Here is a 17840-nt window from a genome sequence, read left to right as displayed (position 1 = left end):
CAACCGGCAGAGACGGGCAGATCAGTTACGAAGTCCATCGCTATATGCTGCCAGGGGGCAGCAGGTGCTGGCAGAGGAAGAAGGCGGCCGGCCGACAGGTGTCTCGGAACCTTGTTGCGGGCGCAGGACACACAGGCAGAAACAAAGTCCATAACATCCTTGTGCAGGTTAGGCCACCAGTAGTGCCGGGTAATAAGCTGGAGGGTCTTTTTCTGACCGGCGTGGCCAGCTAGTTTAGACGAATGACCCCAGTGTAGGATCCTCTCCCGATCAGGTACCGATACGAACGTCTTACCAGGAGGGAGACAATTTAGACCCACGGGGGCCACCTGCATTACTCTGGCGGGATCGATGGGGCAGTCACATGGTCTATGAGGTGGTAATGTCTCTGCCTCCTCCATATCAAAGACATCAGCACAAGACCAATAAGGAATCGGAAGTCCAGGTAGATTAGCTGGGATAGGAGAGGGACGGACGGAATGGACGGGAACCAGACAGGTTTTATGACAGTCTTGTCCCCAGCGAAGGACCTCTCCGGTTTGCCAGTCAAGCACGGGTGCATGTCTCTGGAGCCAAGGCAGACCTAGCAAGAGGGCGTGAGAGAGTCCAGGCAGAACGTGAAGGGTGATACTCTCTGAATGCAGCATACCCACTTGCAGAGTAATGGATTCGGTGATGAATTGGATGGGGCGAGATAAGAGGCCCCCATCCACGGCAACAACAGACAAGGGTACAGCCAGAGGTTTGGTGGGGATGCGGTATTTCTCCACCAGGGACAGTGAAATAAGATTTCCGGCTGCTCCAGAGTCAAGTTGGGCTAGTTCGGAATAACGATTCTCCCCGCAGATGATTGAGACAGACAGCAGCAGGGATGGAGAGGATTTATTTTTGTCTAGATCAAGTCCTCTGAGCGAACCTAGACACAGGCGTTCTCCCGACCTCTCCGGACAGGCACGGATCCGATGCTCCTTACTGCCACAGTAGAAGCAGCTCCCCTCGGCACGGCGAAAGTCCTGACGGGATTTGACCATCTTGGTCTGGTCGACCTGCATAGGCTCAGGAGAGTGTACCTGGGGAGAAACGGAAGGAGTGACGGGTTTCAGAAAAGTAGGAACCAGACGTGGAAGCCCCTTTTCACGGGTGACCTCTTTGGCACGTTCCTGGAACCGTAGGTCAATCCGGGTGGCAAGAGTTATTAGGTCATCGAGAGTGGTAGGAATGTCCCGACCAGCAAGTTCATCTTTAATACGGCCGGACAGACCCTCCCAGAAGACGGATACCAGAGCTTCGTTATCCCAGGCCAGCTCCGAGGCAAGGGTACGGAACCGTATGGCATATTGACCCACGGTGAGGCTTCCCTGACGGAGGCGTAGCAGAGATGATGCGGATGAGGTCCTCCGTCCGGGTTCGTCGAAGGCTTTCCGGAAAGCCGTGAGAAAGGCAGGCAAGTCGGACACCAGGGGGTCTCCTCTCTCCCATAGAGGATTTAGCCAGGCCAGAGCCTCCCCGGTGAGATGGGACATGATGAATGCAATTTTGGCTCGGTCGGAGTTAAACTGGTGGGACAATAGTTCAAAATGCAGGGTGCACTGATTTATGAAGCCCCGAGCCAGGACGGAGTCGCCTCCGAAGCGAGGAGGTGCAGAGAGCCGGGGTCCGGAAAAGGATACCATGGTACTGGCCGTAGTTGCAGGATCAGACAGGGTGTTCAGGCGAGTATTAACATTCCGCAGATGACCCAGGATGGCCTCCTGTTGGGACTTCTGACGGGACAGTTCAAGACAGAGGTCCGAGAGCGAGGGAGCTTGGGTGCCACCGGGTTCCATGGCCCGAGCAAACTGTAACGGGTCCGGGAGGCGGAACCTCTGAGCTACTATACAAGGGGGCGGCCCTTGTAAGGGAGCGGGTGGCAGTCTCTGGGTGAACGGACAGGGAGTTACGGCAAGTGATCAGGGCAGTCTCTGGGTAAGGGGTAGGTACGACCTGTGATGGCAGAGCCTCCGGGTAGGCTAGCAGGCAGATGGTAGATGTGTGCTCCCAGGTGAGCAAGCGAGAGTCTCTGGAATAGCAGGTGGTCACGGCACGTGACGGCGGAACCTCCGGGCTGGCAGGCAGGTAGGTAACGGAGAAGCGCTCCCAGGTGAGCGGGCAAGAGTCTCTGGAATAGCTGGTGGTCACCGCACGTGACAACGGGACCTCCGGGCTGGCAAGCAGGCAGGTAACGGAGATGCGCTCCCAGGTGAGCGGGCAAGAGTCTCTGAGATAGCTGGTGGTCACAGCACGTGACAACGGAGCCTCCGGGCTGGCAAGCAGGCAGATAACGGAGAAGCGCTCCCAGGTGAGCGGGCAAGCTGGTCCATAGACAGACTGACCGGAGTAGTAAGGCAGACCGTCGGACCTCAGACTGGCAGACAGGTAACAAGTATTCAGGCAGGAATCAGGCAGGTAACTAGCAGGAAACTGGCAGGAAACTGGCAGGTAACTGGCAACGGGACCTGAGGGCTGAAGCACAGGTGAGACACAGGTGCAAACAACATTGCTCGGGCACCTCCATTTTGGAGGAGGTGCCTTATATATGATGAAGTCCTCCGGCCATTGGCCGGGGACTCTTTAGGGCGGCGCGCGCGGCCCCTTTAAGAGGAGGGAAGCGCGCGCGCGCGCGCCCTAAGCACAGGGGCCGGGAAGGAGCGCGCGCTGAGAGCAGAGCAGGAGGAGGACGCCGGGACGGAGCGCGCGCTGACAGCAGAGCGGTGAGGGGAGCAGCGTCCCTGCCTAGCAGAGGGCAGGGACGCCAGCGCTACACTCCCCACCTTTACAGTCACATTCTTAACCCCGATTAGGTTAAGGGGGAGTCCGTTTGAGGCATAAACAGAAAGATTTGGAGCTGGCGGACGTAGGTCGTCCATGGACCAGAACCTCTTGAGGAGGACGTCAGGCATGATGGTTACCTGAGATCCTGTGTCCAGCAGAGCGTGCGTCGGGATCCCGTCCAACACAATGGACAGGAAAGGTCTTCCTCCGACGAACCTGTTGTACCAGTCTGATGGGCCTGGGGAACTTACTCCTGGGTGTCGGCCCTCGGCCCCAGGGTTTTCTCGTTCAAAGGACAATTCTGGGCGGTGTGTCCGGTCTTGCGGCAGCGGTAGCAGGTAGGGTCCTTCTGTGGACGGCGCTGATCACTGGTCCTCGTAGAGGGTGGTGTTGGCCTCCTCCTCCTTCGCATCCAGGGGACATCCTCAGGGCTATCGGCTAACAGGATTTTCCCTCCTTCCTCGGGCTCCGTCCGCAGCTGCAGGGCACTCAGCACAGTGGTCAGGGTTTTGCTCAACTGGCGCACTTCAGAGCGCAGACTGTCAAGCTCTCTAGGGGACGTTGCTGGAACGTTGCTGGAACCTTGGCTTCAGCAGCCACCGGGGAAAAGGTGGGTGTAGCAGGCATTGGGGTAGCCCCACCCTGGTAACATTGGACGGCGTTTGTTTCCAGGGGCTGCAGTCCTTTTATAGCCATGTCCTTAAGATTGTCAAAGGTGGCATCTGGATGATCCAAGGACCACCAACATACAGTCCTGCTCTCTTCTGGAGACCTCAGTCCCCGGACAAACTGTTCCTTCAGCATTTTGTGTTCATTTTCTATGCTGGTCGGACAAACCTGTTTCAGAGCCCGCAGGGCCCCCTGTAGACGCCAGGCATAGTCCCGAACACTGTCCTCCGTCGATGCAGCGGGCACGCTATCCTGTTCGTGACGCCAGGAGAGATGACTAGCCCAGGGGATGGGGATGACTCGGTACCCGGGCCTTTGCCTGGCCTTGGGGATGTCGCGGTGGTCGGCTCCCGGGCCCGTACCCTGGGGTCACTCTTTAAAAAGGGGGATAATAAGTTTCTTAGTTTTATAACAGTTCGTGACGCCACCTGTGGTTTCTGGTGAGAATCACCAGTGCTGCGCAGTCCACTAAGGCCAATGATAAGGCAGCTCGATGGTATAGCTCCCCACAGGTGGAGCTAGGCCTCAGGGCAGCGTACGGAAAAGGGGATGCAGGACAGGCAAGACCCAGCCGGGTCAGGGCAAGAACAGGGACGGACATGGTAGTCACTTCAGTACCTTTTACTGGTGGAAAATCAGGCACATCCGGAGCACTGTAGGGTTAAGGGTGCATATCAGGATCCTCCCCAATGAGCGGATGTAGGGCCTCCTGTTTCTTGCCTCTGCGTAGTAAGTTTCTGACCTGCCTGGAGCTAGGCCTAACTTTGTCTCTGTCCAGCGCTGGCTGACCTTGTGGTAGGGCTTTTCTTGGAGTACACGCTCCTCAGCTTGCGGGGCCTATGTGTCTCCCGGCTCTGTTACGTATCAGCACTTTAGCGATCCTGGGACCTGTAGTTCTCCAGGGTTTCCGGTTATACCTTACTGGGTCATAGAGATCCCGGTAAGCTCGGACCCGGTGTCTGGTAACTTCTTCGGGGTGAGCTAGTTAAGTTTCTCTGCCCCCTATGTACTAACTCTCCACTCGCCTTCGGCCTACTCGGGCCCTCACTAGGCTATACACACTAACGGCAGCTTGCTGCGCTTCACCGATCTTATGGCGCCAGCACACCTAAAGCTCACTATTCTGAGCTACAACTCAACTGAGCTCAACTCTGCATTCAGACCTGTACTTGCTGAACTCTCCAGAGGAACTGAACTGCCTGGCTCCACCTTCCCTATTTATATCCTTAACGGGCTCCCTCTGCTGGTCTGAGGTGGAAGGTGGAGATGTGTGAATATTTATGGGGGCCTCTTGTGGAGGAATCTATCAATGCACACTTCTAGGATCTGTGATACCAAGCACAGCTGGGCGTCACACATGTATTCACCTAATACAGACTTGCAGGTGTACACTACCACATATGTAGCTGACTGTATAGCAATTTCATCCAGCAGACACTAGATGGCGATGTTGTTCCCAGTGACGTCACGGCTCTTGCAACCTCTAGTCAGGGTGCGGTGGTGTGCGCCTGTAATCCCAGCTACTGGGGAGGCTGAGGCTGGTGGATCGCTTGAGTCCAGGAGTTCTGGGCTTCCCTGTTCTATGTCGATCGGGTGTCCGCACTAAGTTTGGCATCAATATGGTGACTTTGGGGGAGCTCAGAGCTACCAGGTTGTCCTAATGAGGGGTGAACCGGCCCAGGTCAGAAACGGAGCAGGTCAAAACCCCCGTGCCGATCAGTAGTGGGACCGCACCTGTGAATAGCCAGTGTAGAGCAGCCTGGACAACACAGCGTGACACAGACTTTTTATACACAGAGCAAATAATCATGTTAATACATGATATAATTTTATTACGGGAGATAAATTAATCATTAAAATTAAGGGAGATTATCTCCCAGTCACATCTGGAACAAATGTTATTAGAATTAGATTTGAAGGTGAATATAATTGTTTGAAGGTGAAAATAATGAACAATTCAAAATATGAAAATTGAAATATGTATACATCCATCCATGTATTTGCACTTTTCCACTATTTCCCCAGATTCTGCTTTTCTGTCTCCCGATCTTTCCGTGATGCTGTTACACTGAGTGCTACTGACACCTACTGGCAGAGCTGAGAAAATGCTTCCATCTGTATTAAAAATAAAAAGTAGTAATATAATATTAATATTATTTATTTTGAGAGCACCATTGATTCCATGGTGCTGTACATCTCATCACACCCAGCCTGAACATCCCTATTCTCACCACATAGTCCTCCATACAGTATTATGGGCACTACACAGTCCTCCATACAGAATAATGATCCCCATCTAATCCTCCATACAGTATAATGGGCCCACATAGTCCTTCATACAGTATTATGGCCACCACATAGTCCTCCATACAGTATTATGGCCACCACATAGTCCTCCATACCGTATTATGGGCACCACATATTCTTCCATATAGTATAATGGGCACCACATAGTCCTCCATAAAGAATAATGATCCCCAAATAATGCTCCATACAGTATAATTAGCCCCATATAATGCGTCATACAGAATAATGGGCCTCATATAATGCTCTATACACCCACCTACTGTATCCTCGTCCATCCCTTGTAGATGGTGAGCCCTCGCGGGCTGGGTCCTCGCTCCTCCTGTACTAGTCGCCGGCATGTATTGTTCAAATTTATTGTAATTGTTTGTGCTATGTATATCCCTTGCACATGTAAAGCGCCATGGAAGGAATGGCGCTATAATAATAAATAATAATATACAGAATAATGATCCCCATATAATTCTCCATACAATATAATGGCCCCACATAGTGCTCCATACAGTATTATGGCCACCACATAGTCCTCCATACAGTATTATGGGCACCACATAGTCCTCCATACAGAATAATGATCCCCATATAATGCTCCATACAGTATAATGAGCCCCATATAATGCTTCATACAGAATAATGAGCCCCATATAATGCTTCATACAGAATAATGGGCCTCATATAATGCTCTATACCCCCACCTACTATATCCTCGCCCATCCCTTGTAGGCTGTGAGCCCTCGTGGGCACGGTCCTCGCTCCTCCTGTACCAGTCGCCAACTTGTATTGTTCAAATTTATTGTAACTGTTTGTGCTATGTATATCCCTTTCACATGTAAAGCGCCATGGAAGGAATGGCGCTATAACAATAAATAATAATAATATACAGAATAATGGACCCCATATAGCGTTCCATACAGTATGGGCCCCATATATAGCTCCATACAGAATAATGGGCCCCATATAACGCTCCATATAAAATAATGGACCCCATATATAGCTCCATACAGAATAATGGGCCCCATATAATGCTCCATACAAAATAATGGGCCCCCTATATAGCTCCATACTGAATAATGGGCCCCATATAATGCTCCATACAAAATAATGGGCCCCATATAATGCTCCGTACACAATAATAGGCCTCATATAATGCTCAAAACAGAATAATGGACCCCATATAGCACTCCATACAGTAAGGGCCCCATATATAGCTCTATACAGAAGAATGAGCCCCATATAATGCTGCATACGGAATAATGGACCCCATATTATGCTCTATACAGAATAATGGACCCCATATAATGCTCCATACAGAATAATGGGCCCCATATATAGCTCCATACAGAACAATGGGCCCCATATAATGCTCCATACAAAATAATGGGCCCCATATAATGCTCCATACAGAATAATGGGCCTCATATAATGCTCAAAACAGAACAATGAACCCCATATAACACTCCATACAGTAAGGGCCCCATATATAGCTCCATACAGAATAATGGGCCCCATATAATGCTCCATACAAAATAATGGGCCCCATATATAGCTCCATACAGAATATTGGGCCCCATATAATGCTCCATACAAAATAATGGGCCCCATATAATGCTCCATACAGAATAATGGGCCTCATATAATGCTCAAAACAGAATAATGGACCCCATATAGCACTCCATACAGTAAGGGCCCCATATATAGCTCCATACAGAATAATGGGCCCCATATAATGCTGCATACGGAATAATGGACCCCATATAATGCTCTATACAGAATAATGGATCCCATATAATGCTCCATACAGAATAATGGGACCCATATATAGCTCCATACAGAATAATGGGCCCCATATAATGCTCCATACAAAATAATGGGCCCCATATAATGCTGCATACGGAATAATGGACCCCATATAATGCTCTATACAGAATAATGGATCCCATATAATGCTCCATACAGAATAATGGGACCCATATATAGCTCCATACAGAATAATGGATCCCATATAATGCTCCATACAGAATAATGGGCCCCATATATAGCTCCATACAAAATAATGGGCCCCATATAATGCTCTATACAGAATAATGGGCCTCATATAATGCTCAAAACAGAATAATGGACCCCATATAACACTCCATACAGTAAGGGTCCCATATATAGCTCCATACAGAATAATGGGCCCCATATAATGCTGCATACGGAATAATGGACCCCATATAATGCTCTATACAGATAAATGGACCCCATATATAGCTCCATGCAGTATAGGCCCCATATATAGCTCCATACATAAAAGAAAAAAAAATCAAATACTCCCCTCTCCTTGCTGCGTCAGGTCAGGACTCCAGCGTCACCGTCATCTGGCTCAGTCGCTGCACTGTGACGCTCAGAGCAGAAGGCGTGCTGTAGTGACGTCATCGCACCCTCTGCCCTGACACGTCACAGTGGCAGGAGACGACGGAGCTGCAGGACAGCCACCCCTATGCTGGGGCCCTGAGCAAGAGGGTGTGCCGGGTGCAGACGCCGGCCATGGATAATTAGCACATGGTGGACACAGTTACTGCTGTTACATTATATAGATGAGGATCAGTATAGAGTGATTAAACATCTTACAAGACTTGATCTTTTTGATAACAATTAATATATTTTTATTGGCTTCTTTATTGGTGGAATAGAAAAAGACTTTGATATACAGAAATAATATAAGATTGTGTACAGATAAGGAGGAACATAAGTGAGAAGTGTAGCAGGGCAGCATTATACAGTATGGCAGGTACAGGAAATCTATACTTTACATTAGAAGAGCAGTTACATCATCAGCATGTATTACACATATACTGCACACATGGCAATCACTGGAGCCCGGGTCACATTGTACATAGAGCAGATATAACAGACTCCTTGGTGGTCCCTCGTGTAGCGCCGATCACTTGCAGCAGCTGCAGGTGTCACATCCATCGCTGCACTCACAGCCCTGGCTGCACTTACTGCACTCAGCCGGACAGCAGGAGCAGCAGCCTGGGGAGGAGACACTGGTGAGAAGACTGCTGTATACAGAGATTGTAGAGATACAACATTTTGATTTCTAGTAAGCACATTGACAATCGTGAGCATTAATTTCCAATCCACAGGATATATAACCTCGCCTGTTTCCATGGAAGTGAATATAGGAAGCCGCAGCTCATGATAAATTACCTCCACATTAATTCTGTACCTAGATGCTGCGTCTGGGAGTATGTGTGGCAGGAATACCCAAGAGCGTATTTCACAGTCCATATACGAACCACAATGCCTGGTCTGGCGACGGGTCTCCAGACTCAAGCTTAAAGGGAATTTGTCAGTGGATTTTTGCTACCTCATCCAAGAGTGGCTTGATGTAGGCAAAGAGAAGCTGAATCCGATGATGTATCACTTACTTTACTGGGTGCAGCCGTTCTGACAAAATCAGAGTTTTTAGATTTAGCAATACAGCAGAGCTGAGGAAGCTAACCCCGCCCACACCAGGCTTGGTATATACAATGTCCATAGACAGTGAGCTGCCTATCATAGGAGGGGGCGTGTCGGTCTAGCATGCGCATGCTGTGTCCCAGCTCCTGGTGCTAAAACCATCATTGCAAGCAAACAAAATTGCTAGCCTGATAAGAGAGGCATCACTGAAATCTGTGTTTTAACCCCTAACTCATGCTGTCTTCAGATTACATAGCAAAAACCTGCTGACAGATTCCCTTTAAAGCTTCATATGTGTCTATCAGTCAGTAAGTTCGGGTCAGCAGATCTGCAGTTTAGTCTGATAATTGCCATCCATACAAGGACCGTAAAATACGCTCGTGTGAACCCGGCCTTAAGCTCACCATTATTAAATATGTTTCACAGTTATTTACAATTATCCTTCATCACATATCCTTTATTAGTGCCAGCATCAAATTTACTTGAGGTATATACAGTAAGATAGGTTTTAGGGCCCAATATCATAGCATGAATTTGAAGCTTTTATTTTACTTTTCTTAATATTTTTTTCAGTATTTTCAGTTTATTTTTTTACTAATGATGATAATAATATAATGAATAATGAAACCCTATAAAAGCAATAATAATAATGCTATTAATAATAATACTATGACAGTGGCATGTAAAAGTTTGGGCACCCCTGGTCAAAATTACTGTTATTCTAAACAGTTAAGCAAGTTGAAGATGAAATGATCTCTAAAAGGCCTGAAGTTAAAGATGACAGATTTATTTTATATAAATCAATAAGGTTTAAACTACATAAACAATACAGTGTATAAAGTCTGGCTAGAGATGCTATGTATTTCTATCTATAGCTCCTGTATACTCACTTTTTTTGCATGTTGTACACTTGCAGTTCTTACATTTGCAGGATTCTCTGCAGGTACAAGAAGCACCTAAGAGAAGCAGGAATTTTATCATGGAGCAGAATATTCAGTACATTCAGTCACCATCATACACCATGGATTTCTTTCCAATGTCCTCCTCACAGTATACACTATTGTCAGCTCCTGCAGACATGCTTGTACCGCTATGTACATCAGCGCCAGCTGCACTGTGTGAATACATCCCATTAGGCAGAGTAAGAAGAACACAAGGATAGAAGAACATTCTCACATTGTATCATTTGTCTTTAAATCACGTTAATGTAAAGATATTTTACTGCAATCGACATCATTTTATATTTCCAACTTGTTCTGATTGTAGTAAGAATTATCTCCTATTGTATTGTCTTTGCCCTAAGTGTTTAACAAGTTGGCCCAAATATTTCCATTAAGGCAGGTATCACATATGGCCAGCGCTGCGTCCTTGTTTCCATCCAGCGTTTAGTAAAAGTCACTATATGGAATCTGATGGTGAAGATGATTTTTTAAATGGAATGGGATCATTTCCTCCTGTCCAACACATTATATTGTTTCTCTGAATAGAAGAGCACGCAGTCCTACATTAAACCAGAGGAACATCTAAGAAAACAACTAATTAACGCACTCAGCACTACTACATGTAACAGGTCCAGTGCAATCCCCTTCTTACCTGCTGAGCAGTTACAGTCCTGAGGGTCCATGGCTCTGGGGTACAGATGATCTGTAGGATTGGTGGAGTCTGGAAATGATGCTGAATGAAGTGAACAGTTCTTCTCCACCTTATATACAGCAGATACAGAGCTGAGTGCAAACCCTGATCACAAACCACCCACCGCCCACATCACATCCACATGTGTCAGGACAAACAAGGAGGTGCTGTGTGCAACCTGCAGCCCCCCAGGACAAAGTATGACCCGGCAGACATGTCTATGGTGACGGACATTGTTACCAGCAGTCACCTTAATCATTCTATGTAATGATATAAATATAAGCGCTTTACTTATTCATATACACCTTCTTGAAGAGCATTTTCTGGGCTACACTGTGTATCTAACAGATGTGACATTCAGGATCATGGCAATGCTTGGAAATCCCTGATATATTGGTTTACCCAACAACATCGATAACGAAGAAATTATACTTATTTAATAGATGAAGACCTTCCTAAGTGTTCACGTGAGGCCGGGGCTACACTGTGACATTTTACCAGACAATGTGAACTGAGGTCTAAGATGGCAGACATACAAGAAACAGAGGCATGTTCACACTAGCAAAAAAGAAAAAAAAAAAAAAAAGAAGAAGCAAGACAAAAATATATCTCATACCCTACCATAATTATATATAAATGTAAAGCAAAGTTGCATAATAAATATAGGGTACTTAGTGAACTATTTTTGATCAAAAAAAGTATACAAGCCGTCCCACCAGCGGCAAGGTGACCCTAAATTGGGACGGTACCTATACTGCCTATATTAAAAACCTTACTGTATATCAAAGTTGAAGTAATGCATATAAAAGGGTAGACAAATAGGACCGAGTCCCAACTCCAGACCACCTAGGCCCGTGGTAAGCTACATACACACCAATCAGCTCAACAAAGGGCATGCCACACCCTTAAATTGCACAGAATGCAAACAAGTCAAAAAACCAGACAATGTGAACTGAGGTCTAAGATGGCAGACATACAAGAAACAGAGGCATGTTCACACTAGCAAAAAAGAAAAAAAAAAAAAAAAAAAGAAGCAAGACAAAAATATATCTCATACCCTACCATAATTATATATAAATGTAAAGCAAAGTTGCATAATAAATATAGGGTACTTAGTGAACTATTTTTGATCAAAAAAAGTATACAAGCCGTCCCACCAGCGGCAAGGTGACCCTAAATTGGGACGGTACCTATACTGCCTATATTAAAAACCTTACTGTATATCAAAGTTGAAGTAATGCATATAAAAGGGTAGACAAATAGGACCGAGTGACATTTTGTAGCGCTACTGAATGATTTTATCCAGTGTCGGACTGGGGTGTCAGGGGCCCACAGGAGGAATTTATCCTCAGGGCCCATCCTACAGCTATATGCAAATAACTGTTAGCCGATATCCCCGTTTTCATTATTTAGCTGCAGCTGCTATCAAAGAGTTAATCATGGTTCTTGTTCCTGTTCCCCAGAGATGATTTAGTGCTGTGTGCAGTGTGACCTCAGCAGGAGAAATGATCAGTGTGCACTCAGCCTGGACTACACTTTCTACATCCCCCATCTCTGCACACAGCCGTCACCTCCAGCCCTGCACTCATCTCATCACACCCAGCCTGAACAACCCTGTACTCACCACACTGCACTCATCTCATCACACCCAGCCTGAACAGCCCTGAACTCACCACACTGCACTCATCTCATCACACCCAGCCTCAACATCCCTGTACTCACCACACTGCACTCATCTCATCACACCCAGCCTGAGCAACCCTGTACTCACCACACTGCACTCATCTCATCACACCCAGCCTGAACAGCCCTGTACTCACCACACTGCACTCATCTCATCACACCCAGCCTGAACAACCCTGTACTCACCACACTGCACTCATCTCATCACACCCAGCCTGAACAGCCCTGTACTCACCACACTGCACTCATCTCATCACACCCAGCCTGAACAGCCCTGTACTCACCAGACTGCACTCATCTCATCACACCCAGCCTGAACAGCCCTGTACTCACCACACTGCACTCATCTCATCACACCCAGCCTGAACAGCCCTGTACTCACCACACTGCACTCATCTCATCACACCCAGCCTGAACAACCCTGTACTCACCACACTGCACTCATCTCATCACACCCAGCCTGAACAGCCCTGTACTCACCACACTGCACTCATCTCATCACACCCAGCCTGAACATCCTTGTACTCACCACACTGCACTCATCTCATCACACCCAGCCTGAACAGCCCTGTACTCACCACACTGCACTCATCTCATCACACCCAGCCTGAACAACCCTGTACTCACCACAATGCACTCATCTCATCACACCCAGCCTGAACAGCCCTGTACTCACCACACTGCACTCATCTCATCACACCCAGCCTGAACATCCTTGTACTCACCACACTGCACTCATCTCATCACACCCAGCCTGAACAACCCTGTACTCACCACACTGCACTCATCTCATCACACCCAGCCTGAACATCCCTGTGCTCACCACACTGCACTCATCTCATCACACCCAGTCTGAACAGCCCTGTGCTCACCACACTGCACTCATCTCATCACACCCAGCCTGAACAACCCTATACTCACCACACTGCACTCATCTCATCACACCCAGCCTGAACATCCCTGTACTCACCACACTGCACTCATCTCATCACACCCAGCCTGAACAGCCCTGTGCTCACCACACTGCACTCATCTCATCACACCCAGCCTGAACATCCCTGTACTCACCACACTGCACTCATCTAAGGCTGCACTCACACTCCTGTGCCCCCATTAATGGCTCCGATGGGGGCTCCATAGTAGAATATGCTAATGTGTCCAGGTAAAAAGATAGACACTACCGGAAAGAAGGTCAGACAATATCCAATTATTAATATCTAGATTGTGAGCCCCAATGGGGACTGTGATGATAATAATGTATGTAAAGTGCTGCGGAATATGTTAGCGCTATATAAAAATAAAGATGATTAATGTTTGCCTTATTGATGTCAGCGACTCTGTCTGGGAAACGTCTGAATCCCATTTCTTAGGAATTCATACAAAAGCCCCTGACTGTAGATACAAAGAAGAATTCCACTTTATCTGGTGACATATCATTTACATGCAATCATCTGTGCAGCTTGTGTCTACATGACCTAAGGAGAAACATCACTCTTCCAAACTCTATGTGTCCGATTTATTAACACTTTTTCATATGCAAGTTATAATTAATACTTTGTTTCTTATTTTAAACCATAAGCAGATTTATGTAGATTCTTTATTGAAAAGTAACAACATTTGCAGAACATATAATAATCTCTGGATAAAGATATTGTAAGAAGTTGGATATGAATAAGTAATGCGCTTATACTTAGAGGTATTATAGTAATTGTAATACAGTGACTGTAAATCACAGACATTTCTGTTGGATCATCCCCGTCTATGTGACTCTGCAGGTTTGCACACAGCTCCTCACTGTACACTGTCCTTACACATGTGGATGTGACTGGGCGGGGGGTGCACTGACTTATGGGCAGAGTTTGCACTCAGCTCAGTATCTTGTGTATAAAAGGCAGAAAGTCACTGTTCACTTCATTCAGCATCACACACAGAATCCACCAATCCTACAGATCATCTGTACCCCAGAGCCATGGACCCTCAGGACTGTAACTGCTCATCAGGTAAGAAGGGGATTACACTGGATATAGAGACATTGCAGGAAACTAAATGCAGGTGTAGCCTGGAGCTCAGATCCATTTTGGGCAATGCTAAGACAATACTCTGAATATTTTTACTACAATCAGAATAATTATAGCGATGTTTGTAGCAAAACATCTACATTATTGTGGTTTAAAGAGAAATGTTACAATGTCGGGATTTTTAATCTAACATTGTGTATTTCTGACTGTCTAATGGGTTGTATAGTTGTGTGTGCTGCCGCTGAGAATAGTGTTTATTGTGGCGAGTATCAGATCTATAGCATTTGATGATCATTGAATATATGTCATTTTCTGCTCCATGATAAAACTCCTGTTTCCCTCTTAGGAGCTTCTTGTACCTGCGGAGAATCCTGCAAATGTAAGAACTGCAAATGTCCAACATGCAAAAAAAGTGAGTATACATGTATGCTCTACATCCATCCTATATATACAATTTCCAACTAGACATAATGCACACTGATGTCCGTTCTTAGTTCATAGAAATTAATTCAATCTGTCAAGAGAATCTTTCATTTTTTATAGAATAATAAAATATTACAGGAAGTCTATGAGGGCAAAATGCAGATCGCCATAGAGGACGGCTTATCCAAAGAATAATCAAAGACGACTTTGATGTGATAAGTAAATTAGGTTCTCAATGCAGCGAGGAATAACTGACATAAGGAAGGTGCTCCGGACCGCTGAGCACCGCTAATGGGGCACCGAGCGCCTACTATACATACTACTTCAGAGTCGGTTTTCTGGTTATAAGCACAAAGGATCTGAATAAACAAATATAAAGGTGAGAATATTCTTAGGGCACGCTGCACTAAATGGCAATGTGCATAGCTTAGAATGTAATTACCCTGAAAGACTATCCTGAAAGGTGTTTTCCAGACTGAAGAAATCTTTCTGCAGTCACTCGATGTGTCTGCAGATTGCCGAACTGCTGCAATGTGCACAGTGTCAGGACTCCCCTCTACTCCATAGTGAGAGGGCGGTCACATGCCGACTAGATTCTCATCCGATTGTCTCAATAGAACAAACGGATTGTCCTATTTCAGTTAAAGGGAATCTCTCAGCTTCATTAAGGCCCCCCAAACCATCACCATATATTTATTGATCCCTTTATATAGTTTCTAACCAGACCCTTTTTGTTCCTTATTGAGTTTTGAATATGTCTAAAGGAAATTTTATAATTGGGCTTATGATATGCTACATATTACTTGACTATTTGTGGGGGACAACCAACCAGTGACCTTTTTTTTTTTACCAAACTGTGCCCAGGATTAACTGACAGGGGACAACCCATTTAAGTGTAGTGGATGAGAATCTAGTCGGCACAAGATCGCCCTCTCTGTAAATGGAGGGAAACCTTGTGGTCAGTGTGCCATTGTACATTGTAATGGTTCATCAATTTGCAGTCACGTAGAGTTACTGCATATATTTCTCTTAAGCCCCGAGTACCCCTTAAAGGGATTGTCCACTATTTGCACAACCCCTTCTCGTACCTCAAGTTTGGCCCTGTTAAAGTAAAAACACTTATTCTCACCTCCGATGTCGGTGCCGTCCCAGTGGTGTCGTCACTCGTGTTTCCAGGGCTCATGTGCGGTTGTTACGTCACACTAGCCCTGTGCCCAATCAGCGCCGGCGTCACTGTCCTCACCTTCGGATCTACTGAATATCAGCGGGAAGTCTCGGCTGCGGCTGACCTCTGACTTCCTCTTGATGTTCGATTTGTGTGAAGGAGGCGACAGTGACGCCAGCGCTGATCGGGCTCAGGGTTCAGGTGACATAACAACCTCATGTGAGCCCCAGGAATGTGAGTGCTGACACCGGTGGAACGGTACCGGCACCGGAGGGGAGTATAGGGGTTTTTATTTTAACGGGGCCAAAATTGAGAAATGAGAAGCGTTTGTCCAAGTAGTGGTCAACCTCTTTAAAATCTAGAAGAAATATTAAATATGGAAGCAAAAGCTCCAACATCATGATTTCATCTTTGGGTTCTTAAAAATAGAGATAGATGAAAAAAATATCAAAACTGTGTAGAACATTACAAGCTTGAATACAGATGTCCCTGTGAGTCCATACTATATAATATGCTCCACCAGGTACAGTGATATTCTCCCATAGAAGTGACGCGCCCCCAGGGCCGTGGGCTACTCGGCAGCCGGGCCTCTGGGTTTGCCGGTAGGGGAGTATCACGGCGGCTGGCCCGGTCCGTGACCCAAGGCGGTCAGTGCAAAAAGGGGATACTTTTATATGGGATTTTTGGGATTGTTCGTGACGCCACCTGTGGAATGCGGCTAAGGGGTGCCGCCGCTGCGGAGCAGTCCTCTGGAGCTGGTGTTACGGCAGCAGGGATGGTGTGGCTCTCCACAGGTAGAGCAAGCTCCAGGGCAGAGTAGGTAGATGGTGGTTGCGCTGGGTGTTGTAGTGCAGGGGGAGAGATGGCGCAGATCAAAGAATGGACAGAGGCAGCACGGTGCAGTCATCCGAGTCTTTACTCACAGTTATTATGACGGTTCCACGGATGCGCCGTACAGTTGCTAGCCTCCCATGTCGCGCTGTGTTCACCAGGCAGGGGTTCAGTTCTTCCTCAGGTGATTTAGGAATGCCTGACAGAACCCCACTTTCTCGTGTTCCTAGCTAGACCAACTTCATGCTGGGTCTTTCTCCCTCCTGCCCTGCGCTGCCCACTCTCAATCCCGCTCGGGTGCTCTGAAGTCCCTCCTGTGCGTCGGAGTTCCCGGACCTGCTTGACCCTCCTGGGGATTAGAATGCGGCTTCAGCAACTGACTATATAAGCCAGGAGCTTCCGGTTTTTCCAGCTGGGACTTGAAGTACACAACTGGGCCAGGGGCCGGTCCCCTTCTTGCGGCCTACAATCCCTCTGTCTTCTGACAGATGAGGCGCGTACGGGTGCCTTCCTGCACTCGCTATACCCCCTAGGATCCCTTCAACAGAACGGAGCCAACTCCCTGCTCCCCTCCTGGGCCTCTATCACTAGGCCCTACTTGTGGAGCAGAGCTCCTAGTGAGACTCTGCTCCCAGACTGTTCTTCTGAACTGCTCTCCTCTACTGACCTGACTCATTTGCCACCCTAAGATGGCTTCCCTATATATACTCCTACTAAAGTGCTCCCACTAACTACTTCCTCCATCCACACCCACTACTGGTTCCCAGGGTCAGGGCTCAGCAGAAACATACATTGCGTCTTGCCCTTCCTGCCGGCCTGTAGCAGTGTAGTGTTTGATGCAGGTGTTGGGGTTCCGG

The 17840-nt window shown here is 47.2% G+C and overlaps 1 protein-coding gene and 1 long non-coding RNA gene across 2 annotated transcripts; one reads left to right on the top strand and one right to left on the bottom strand.

Moving 5' to 3' along the window:
• Positions 1–8408: 8408 nt before the first annotated feature.
• On the bottom strand, positions 8409–11006 carry LOC141152899 (metallothionein-1-like). Its single transcript, XM_073637547.1, has 3 exons — positions 10825–11006; positions 10122–10187; positions 8409–8802 (listed from the first exon to the last, which is right to left on the bottom strand). The coding sequence occupies exons 1-3, from the start codon at positions 10853–10855 to the stop codon at positions 8711–8713; spliced, it is 189 nt and encodes a 62-aa protein (XP_073493648.1). The 5' UTR covers positions 10856–11006; the 3' UTR covers positions 8409–8710.
• A 3515-nt stretch (positions 11007–14521) lies between these two features.
• On the top strand, positions 14522–15366 carry LOC141152901 (uncharacterized). Its single transcript, XR_012247184.1, has 3 exons — positions 14522–14546; positions 14911–14976; positions 15108–15366. It is a non-coding gene; the product is annotated as an uncharacterized lncRNA (long non-coding RNA).
• Positions 15367–17840: the final 2474 nt, after the last annotated feature.

The sequence above is a fragment of the Phyllobates terribilis genome, unplaced genomic scaffold (assembly GCF_046119375.1).
Source record: "Phyllobates terribilis strain yellow unplaced genomic scaffold, ASM4611937v1 Scaffold_7__3_contigs__length_470593459, whole genome shotgun sequence".
NCBI lineage: Eukaryota > Metazoa > Chordata > Amphibia > Anura > Dendrobatidae > Phyllobates > Phyllobates terribilis.
The sequence above is the reverse complement of the archived record's forward strand: the minus strand, read 5'-3'. Positions and strand labels throughout refer to the sequence as shown.

What these genes read in the sequence shown, in the direction of transcription:
- LOC141152899 (XM_073637547.1), bottom strand. Translation starts at nt 10,855, where the DNA reads ATGGACCCTCAGGACTGTAACTGCTCAGCAG. An exon ending in GGACTGTAACTGCTCAGCAG is followed by an intron (nt 10,188 to 10,824) that starts GTAAGAAGGGGA and finishes TGCTTCTCTTAG; the next exon opens with GTGCTTCTTGTACCTGCAGA. An exon ending in GTGTACAACATGCAAAAAAA is followed by an intron (nt 8,803 to 10,121) that starts GTGAGTATACAG and finishes TCTCCTCCCCAG; the next exon opens with GCTGCTGCTCCTGCTGTCCG.